The 9,135-nt window shown below is 39.2% G+C and overlaps 1 protein-coding gene across 6 annotated transcripts in view; it reads right to left on the bottom strand.

Moving 5' to 3' along the window:
• Positions 1-1,418: 1,418 nt before the first annotated feature.
• mpdz (multiple PDZ domain crumbs cell polarity complex component) overlaps positions 1,419-9,135 on the bottom strand; it is a 52,618-nt gene continuing 44,901 nt past the window's right edge. For 4 of the 6 annotated variants that reach the window (XM_023346135.1, XM_023346137.1, XM_023346138.1 and 1 more), the window contains 10 exons: positions 8,598-8,791; positions 8,199-8,213; positions 6,415-6,562; positions 6,258-6,344; positions 6,084-6,180; positions 4,963-5,123; positions 3,723-3,827; positions 3,407-3,501; positions 3,164-3,287; positions 1,419-2,167 (listed from right to left, as the gene is read on the bottom strand). In XM_023346135.1, the coding sequence (XP_023201903.1) occupies positions 2,021-2,167; positions 3,164-3,287; positions 3,407-3,501; positions 3,723-3,827; positions 4,963-5,123; positions 6,084-6,180; positions 6,258-6,344; positions 6,415-6,562; positions 8,199-8,213; positions 8,598-8,791 (1,173 nt within the window). In that variant the 3' untranslated portion in view covers positions 1,419-2,020. The remainder of the gene's footprint in view (positions 2,168-3,163; positions 3,288-3,406; positions 3,502-3,722; positions 3,828-4,962; positions 5,124-6,083; positions 6,181-6,257; positions 6,345-6,414; positions 6,563-8,198; positions 8,214-8,597; positions 8,792-9,135) is intronic. The other 2 variants (XM_023346136.1, XM_023346140.1) reach the window with 1 other exon arrangement.

The following is a 9,135-nucleotide window of genomic DNA, read 5'->3' as shown; positions in this document are numbered from 1 at the left end:
TAAAATAATGGCCAAAGTCAGTTTTTGCCCAAAGTCTTTTTTTTTCCTAAATCATCTTTGGGCAAAAAATAACTTGGACTGTTACTTTAGGAAGGTGATGTTATTTTGGGTTTAACAAATCTCAATCAGCTGAAATTAATGAATTAACTAAAAATTAATCATGAAATAAATTTGGTTTCTCAATAGTCGCAATTCACATACTGAACTGTTTGCATCATTTTATTGGTTCAATTTTAAGTTGTTAATATATTTTTTCAGATTTATCTTGAGTAGTTTTAGTTTAATCATTCTAGCTTAGCGAGTTTGATCACTAAAGTGTTGCTAGGTTGAATTTTTGTAGACTTTGTGTAGCCGAGCTTTCCAGGATCTCCTACTGCAATAGTCCAGCTGTGCAACCTCTGAACCCTCTGAGACCTTTAAAACAACAACAGGTGCTTGAATGAAACTCCAGCTGTTAACTGCAGACAGGAAGCTTGCTAGTTCTTTGGCTAGCAACAGCTGCAGGTAAGAGTGCTGAGTTTCAGTCTGGGGGGAGGAAAAACCTGAACAAACCCACTTTTACAACAAAAGTCTGTCTACTACAACTCACAGACTCCGAACAAGCCCCAGAGCTCATTAAAGGGAGATCTTTTCTGTGCTACAGAAGTACAGAAGGGGGGTGGAGGGGTGTCATGTTTTAATGGAGAGCTCTATACCGAGTCTCTAGCAACAACAGGCTCAGCTCAAGTAAAACCACATGAGATGTTTCCTGTATAAATCTTTGCTCATACATTTCATCTAACTGTAGCAGCTGGCTTGGATCTATTTGGGTTCAATATAAACTGGACCTGGGTCAGCAGTGAAATGCTTTTATCTCCTAGGTAGGAAATTGATCTGGGGGATGTAAGGCAGTTGTGGTGTTTCCTATAACAGCTGCAGCTTTGGGAAGGTTAGTCTGAATTTCAAATTCCTCTTCATTCAGTTATATAGATTTATTTTGCTGAATCTCTTCTAGTAAGTAACTGCAGCTAGCCAGCTTTCCAGAATTTTCTGTACTTTCGTTTCGTTATATTAAAATTTACTAGAAATTCTTGATAATTACTTTTGCAGTGGGTACAACATCTATTGATTCAGTTTGATAAAGTCTGCAAAATAAGAAACTGGAAAAAAGGAAGATCGAAGGAAGGAAAGAAAGGTCAGGGATCACAAAGGATGGAAGACAGGAAACAAGGTAGGAAGGGAGGAAGGACACAAGAGTAGAATGCCATAAAAAAGGACACCAGGAAGGAAAGAAGGACAGATGAAAGAAATAAAAAAAATGAATAAAACCAAGCAAGAAATGACACAATGTTGAAAAGTATGAAGGGAAAGAAAGGAAATGCACAAGGGAAAAACATAAGAAGGAAGGAAAGAAGGAAAGAGCTGAAGACCAATTAAAGCCGAAGGTCACTTTTATTGTTTAATTTCAGTGTTCACATAAACAGTACTAAAAATACATTTAAAGTGATAAAACAGACATGTTATCTTTCCACCTAGACTCCAAAACACACACCAGTGACCTCCAGAACTACACACCGGATCACTTTATTTTGGGCAACCAAGAACCTTATAATCACAAGTGCAGACGACCCACTTTTTCCAGACGTGATTCTAAAAATAGTTCATGTATGTTTCTGTACATTTAATGACGCGTAGTACAAAAACAAATACAGAGTCATAAGACCTTACATACGAGCGCTAGCAGCACTATACTTCAACAAATAAATCCGAAACACGCTTAAAACAGGAAGTTTCTTCAGAGCAGCATTTACATACTTTGATCCAGTGTCAGGGAATGCTTCACATAATTAAAAATACTTATTGTTGGGATCTCTTCTCAGTCTGTCAGATGAACCACAGTGTTCAGACCTACAGTAAACAAAAAGCTTCTTCATGATTATCTAAACTCTTCTAGGTGCACACGGTCACCTTAGTAACAAGATCACTGTGGATTCAGCCTCGGTCTCTGCAGGACAGCAAAACGTTGATTGTGGTTTGTCGTCTATGAAAGCACAGTGAGGGTTACGGTTCCTTTGGTCCTCTTCAGGATGCCGACGGCTTCTTCATGCGTGACTCCGTCCAGGCTCTGCCCGTTCACAGCGATGATCTGGTCTCCCCGCTTCAGACGGCCGTCCTCGGCTGCCGCTCCCTGAATCCAAAGAGAGCCAGTAATACAGTCCCTCAAAAGTATTCAGACCTCTTGAATTAATTTTTTAAAATAGTGTATCACATTAACGCCACCAACCTTAGAATATATATATATTTTTTTTATTACCCCTCCAGGGGGTCTTTTTGTGGGCTCTAGTGTCCCTTATATCACAGTAGGCTGACAGGAAACGGGGAAGGAGAGGGGGAAGACATGCGGCAAATGTCGTCGGGTCCAGGAGTCAAACCCGCGACGAGGACTCAAAGGCCTCCAAATACGGGTCGCGCTAACCACTACGCCACCACGGCACGCCCAACCTTAGAATATTTTAAAGGGACTTTATGTGATGTACCATCACACATTAATGCATAATTGTAAAAAGATTTTTTTTTTTTCCATTACAATCTGAAAAGTCAAGAGTACATTTGTATGCACTTCCCTTTACTCAAATACCACTAAATAAATATATTGCAACCAATTGTGTCACAGTCCTGGATGTTGGTTTTATTTTTTATTTATATCTGTTTAGGTCTTGCCATACTCATTTCATTCTTGTGTTTAGTATTGCTTTAAAGGTGTTGCGGTATTTAATTAATGCCCTTTTCTTTAATTTCTCAGTTTACTCTTGTGTTTTTCTCCTTCTTGCATTTGTATATTTTTTCCTCACAAACTGTTGTCATTCTTGATAAATAGTTTCTGTAATTGCTGGTTCGGCTGCTTTGGTGTAATAAGTCTCCCTCCTTCTGTTTTCCCTGCTTGCGTTCTGTCTCAGCTGTTCCTCATTTCCTCTGATTAGTCCCTTCGCTTTCTTTGTCATTTCCACTCCTGCGTCAGTAATTAAATTCTACTTTAAAACTACTTTGTAGTGGTCTATCACGTCAAATCCCAATAAAGCAAATGGAATACGTTTTCAAAGTCTTCTATTTAGGCCTTTCAGAAAAGACAGGAAAAACAAGTTGATTCAGGGAAGAAAAATGGCTGCAGCTGGGCTCCAACTACCTTTCCAAACACTGTTTTGACGTAAATAGGTAAATCTCCATGGGGGCTGCCGTGCCCTCCGACTATACTGAAACCAAGTCCATCAGGTCCCCTTTCGAGAGTGATCGTCTTATACTGAGGTGGGCTGGAAGGAAAAACAAAGCAGATATAAAAAGTGTTTACTCCTTCATTCTCCACATTAAGCCTCCTGTCCTTTGGCAACAACATAATGTTCTTTTTTTTCTGTTGAGAGGAAACAAATACCCAATATCATCCTGGAAGATGCAGCTGGGCGTCAGAGAACCCCCATCCTGCTTCAGAGTGGGCCCCGTCACGGTGGTGTCGCCACCTGCTACCACCTACAGGTGCGATAACACGTACGTACAAACAAAGTGACATTGTTATGTTCCAGTCTTGATTTACTGTAGAGATAAAGACTGAAAGTCTGCTGTTAGTGTCCTGTTATGGTCTAGGGTTTTATGGCGCGTCTGCTGGCGCTACTCCTGCTCGTCTCAAAGGCATTGTGTTGAGGATGCGGTAGAACATAAGGAAGAGTGAACGAGTGTGCGATCGGGGAGACCTGCAGCTGTATTGCTCCCGTGGCGTTCTTGAGCAGAGTGACAGCCTGCGAGTGACTCATGCCTTCAGCAGATGTGCCGCATATGCTGACAATTCGGTCTCCCATCTGGGGAAAAAAAAAAAAGGATCAAATTAAAGTTTTCATCCATGATGTCAAACAGGTTACAGTCGTCTGTGATCTTTAGCTTCACAAGGGTCAAATTCAGCACTGATCCCAAACATCTAATTTTTCGGACCCAAAAGATAATTTCTGTCTTTTCTGTATTGAGCTGCGGTAAATTATGACTCATCCATTTATGGACAAACTAATTTAGTCACTGTAATGGAGTGTATGTTGTATGTCAATAAATAAAAGTGACCTGAGATAGGAGCTCTGATGTGTAATTTTTGTTTGATCGGCTTTATTTTTGTTCAACAACATAAGAGTAGTCACTGAATGCTAAATATGATCTGAACACATTTAGCACAGATATAGGTAATCCACACAATTTTACAATCTAGGCTTTTATAGTGTTGTAAGAGTTGAAGAGATTGTGGTTTCTTTCTCGCTATCAAAAGTTAGTTTTCTTAGTGGTTATTGGCAAAAATAGGTGAAGACACCATACAGTATTATCCAGAATGTTCAGATAAATCTAGAAACTTAAGATACTGAAAATACTTACAATTTCTCAAAGAGAAGATCATTTTGAGATTTGAAATTACTGAATTTTGATATACCACAGAAAAATCTCACCAAAAGATCTAGCACCACTAAAGCTTGTGCAAAAACAACAATTTGGTCACACTATAGTGACTTTGTGTGAACCTATTATTATATGACGTGCAAATTCTCTTCTCAAGGCCACACAAAAGCAAATTAAAATTTAATGTTGGCTAAATAATTTCATTGTTTAGTCTTCTCATTTTTCACTTGTGCTGAAATGTTTCTCTCTTTTCCCTTCAATGAATCTTTGTGTTTTAAATGAAAGAGTGGGAGATTTATCATCTATGTTAGCTACAGCTATTGTCCTCCCCCGGTCTGTGTCGAACACAGAAACAATTGTCAGTGCTTCTCAGAGAGCGACTGCTTAAACGCTGACCTTTGAAAGTTTTAGGAATCGCAAACAAAGAGGCGAGGAGTAAAACTGTGGCACATAACTGAGATTGTTTGTATTGAAACAAAACCCATAATTTGAAGTCTGCACATTTCTTATTTTACTGAGGGTCAAAAACAATCAGCAAAAACGTGGCAAATCTTCTACCTTGAGCTGCGTCTGAGCAGCGAGGCCGTTGGGATTCATCATGGCGATAAAGATGGGTATGTCACCCAGAGGGCTGCCCACTCCACCGGCTATGCTGATTCCCAGAGAGTCACCAGGGCCTTTCGTGAACTCAACCGTTCTGGTGTCTTGGTGCTCTGCAACTGGAAGGTTGGTCACAATACACAACTTTATAATAGACCTCAATGCATTTTTTGGGTTTTGGTACACTTCTTTACAAAAGCATTCATAACTCTACACTGATAAACTTCCCAGTTTTTTATTAAGAATGTATGTGAAAGACCAACACAAATTAGAGTATAAAGACTTGAAGGATCTTCCTTACAAAGAAAGATAAAAAAAAGAAAAGAAAAGTGTAGCAAGCATTTGCAGTCGGCCCCTTTGACTGCCACTTCCCTCTGCTCTTCTCTGCTAAATAGTTGAAACTCAAGATTGGATGGAGAATGTCTGTACATCAATTTTCACGTCTTGCCATAAATGTGCCATGATTTATCAACTGGATTTAGATTTGGATTTTTATTCTTCTAACTAAACCATTGCATTGTGGCTATGGCTGTATGTTTAAGGTCATGGTCCTCGGGTTGTAGTCTTATTGTATTGTATTGCATACAATAATGATTGCATATTGTTAATAATGTGCATACATTGCATCTTGCATTTAGACCAACCAATTTCATTTTGGCTTCAACTGACCAACTATCTTCTTCCACATATTTGATGTGTTCCTGGTTTGTGGCAATCTAACTTTCCTTCAACGGTTTTATTCTTTTCAACTTTTCCATGAAGGCCAGATTTCTAGAATGCATAACTAATTATAAATTTCAAAGACACCAGACTGTAATTAGTAAAATTTTATTAAAGGGGGAAAAAAACATACAATGTGTGGTTTTAAAAAGACATGCATCATTTTCCCTTCACTTAACAATTATGCTCCAATTTGTGTTGTTCTTTCAGAAAAAAAAATCCCAAAAACCTCAATGAAGTTTGAGCTTTTTCAAAGGTTTAAGGATTACGAGTACTTATGAGTACTTTTCTGACCAAAATGACTGATCTGATTTGATAAGACTCTTATTTCAGTAGCTGAAGTCTTACAGTTTACTTACACTCTTGATTTTTGCTTGGTATGTCAGAATCACTTGGAGGGTTTTCTGATTCGGATCCAGACTGACTGGCCACCTTGGAGCTGCCGGTTTCACTCATCTAACAAGAGAAGGTGTTCAGAGTTCAGATTTTAGACAAACCACATAAAAATACAAGTTTGGTCGGAGTTGAACCACCTGACTACTTTGGGAAAGCCGTCTCTCGGAGTGAAATGGACCGGCCTTAAACCTCCCGACTTCCATCTTTATTGGCCCAACGCAGCACTGAACACAGTACACCTCGTTATTTTTTGAATTTGAGTCTCATGTAGATGAGCAGCATGAGTTCAGTCACCTTGAGCAGCGCAGCCACGGCCTCCTGAGTGGCTGACCGGACGTCCTCACTGTTAACCGACAGAATCTGGTCGCCCTGCATCAGTCGGCCGTCCACGTCCACCAGACCTCCTTTAACAATGTCGGATACAAACACTCCTGTGTCATTCCTGTCAGGAAACAGGAAAAAAAAAAAAAAACGGGTATATATTTGTCAGAGAATGAAATAGTACCCTGTATCCTTTAACCGTCATTTATCTCTCAGGCTACTGTGTGTTTTAGTACAAGGACAGGAAAAAGAGAAGTGGTGAAGGAAAAAAAAGAGGACACTGCTACTGCAGACCGCGTTTCGTAGGTGCCAATCTCCACGTGGATAAAGACAAACAGAAACGAAAGATATGAAGCAAAGCAGCTCAATTCAACTCAATATCCACGGCCAGAGACACTTGGCTGTCGCAGCTTCTACACCACTAACTGCTAGCTTGTACTTTCCCTTTTGGCCCACAAGGTTTCAGGTTATCTAAGCAATTTTCATTCTTTTCAGCATTTCTTTTTTTATATGCACATGTGCTGCAAAACCACTGGGGAAGAGACACCAATGTACAGGTATATTAAAAGCATAAAACTGCTGGGTGGTTCTTTCATCTCTGTAGTCTTGTTGGACAAAACGCAGCACACAGCAACACTGGGATAGGTTAAAAAAAAGTATTTGGGGTTATAAAAGGAAATATTTGCACACATGCACACTGAAGGTTCCATCTACTTTTTTCTTCCAGTATTCCTGTGGCCTTAGAGAGTTTTCTAGACTCTTGTTTCCAGATTTGCTTTATTTTAAGAATAAATATATTGAAAAAAATCACAAGATTTTAAAGAGCTCAAGGTGGAACATGGAAAAAAAAAATCAGACTCTAAAGAAAAGTGAAAGGAAGGACAAACATGAAGGGATCAATGACTAATGTATTAATTAATCCCTTATTGTAGCAAAATATTTATTTATATTGTGGGGAAAAATATCCCACATGAAGAAATAACAGTTTTAACTAAATCACTGATTCACACATGCAACTTCACTAAAACCTCCTGAAAAATCCATGTGAAGCATTTTTGTAATTCACACTTACAAACATAATAACATGATCAAGGAATGAAGAATGCTTAATAATAAATAATAATAATAAAAATTGCCTTTCTGTATGACATGACACACTGAGGACCATTAACTCTTCAAAATGGGAAAGACAAGGAAAGATGTTCTTGTTGAACCTTCCTAATATGTGCAATAAGAGCAATAAAGTCTAAAACAATTGAAACTGTTAGAAACAAGGCTAGACAATACAAAAATCTATAATAACAGTAATAATCACATTATTGTTATTTCACTCGTGTGTTTCCATCTGCAGTCCTGAAGCACCCAGTGAAGAAGCAAACTCGGTATGTTGTCATGTAGAGCTTTTTGGCTCAGATGTAGGGTTCAAAAACCAGCAGGCATTGACATTTTAGGGCTTTTATCTGACAATCTAGACAGACGACACATAATTGCCGATTTCCTCATTCACTGAGGTCAGAACTGTTGTTGTTGTTCACATTAATGCCGTAAAAAGAAATCCTGCCTGGTGCTGAGGGTTTATTCTACTGTCTACTTAAACCCCCAAAAATCTCACTGTAAAATGACTTAAAAGGAGGCAACTATTACAATTCCATGGCTCTAATGGCAGCTGAAGCCCAAAGATAACAGAAAACTGTTGTGCAAATTTAAACCTTATTTTAATGCTCTATTTGCATAACTGCTTCTGATAAACGAATTACCTGTGATCCCGCGATCTGCATTGGAAAAAAACAATGACACAATGACCATTACTAATCATTTTTATATTTTCATATAAATTCCATTGTTCTACTCAATATTAGTATACATCTGTGTCAACATATTGCCAAACAAGCTAGTTTGCTGGGCTGCCTTTGTGATTATTTAGACCACAATGCTGCTGAAGTGGAAATCCTGATCTTATTAATCTTATTCAATATGACGATCAACATTACAGAAATAAACACTTAAAATATATTACTGTGCATAATGAATCTGAATAAAATACATGTTGTTAAGTCGCATGGCTTCAACAAATGCATGGAGATGCGCCTACGAGCTCTTCCTCGCTTTTCAGAGGATGTTATGCAGAAACACTGACACTAACAAATCTCTCCCACCTCCTCCCTACGATGCTCAGACCCAGACCCTGGCCCGGCTTCTTGTGCAGCTCCACAGTGAAGGAGTCCCACAGCTCTTCCTCCTTGTACTGGGCTTCATCCCTGTAGACCGTCAGCCGAACCCTCTGGGGCGTCTGCCGCAGCACGTTGATGGCTTCATCATGGCTGGCTGCTCGCAGGTCAATGCTGTTCACCTGAGAAGTGTGGGGGGGGAAAAAAAAAAAACTTTTATTAATTCAAAACCCTGTCTGTAAGTTTACTCCCTATAGCTAAACGGCAAGAACAACACAACCTCATTCTCCTCATTATAGATAAAATGTAATTACAGCGAGGGACTATGAAAAGCACTAATAGCCTAATTTAATGCTGAAACAATTTTTTTTTAACTGCTTCAAAAATGCTGAGATGTTTGGAAACTGGATGGCTGAAATAACAGGCTGGGCTGCTATTTGTCAGAGGGATAGAAAGTAGCCACAGGGAAGCCTTCCCACAGACCAGCGGTCACTTTAACGAGCGACGTCCAGGACTTGAGTTTATC

The sequence above is a fragment of the Xiphophorus maculatus genome, chromosome 14, assembly GCF_002775205.1.
Source record: "Xiphophorus maculatus strain JP 163 A chromosome 14, X_maculatus-5.0-male, whole genome shotgun sequence".
NCBI classification, from domain to species: domain Eukaryota; kingdom Metazoa; phylum Chordata; class Actinopteri; order Cyprinodontiformes; family Poeciliidae; genus Xiphophorus; species Xiphophorus maculatus.
Note: the sequence above shows the minus strand (reverse complement) of the source record. Positions and strands in the feature narration are given on the sequence as shown.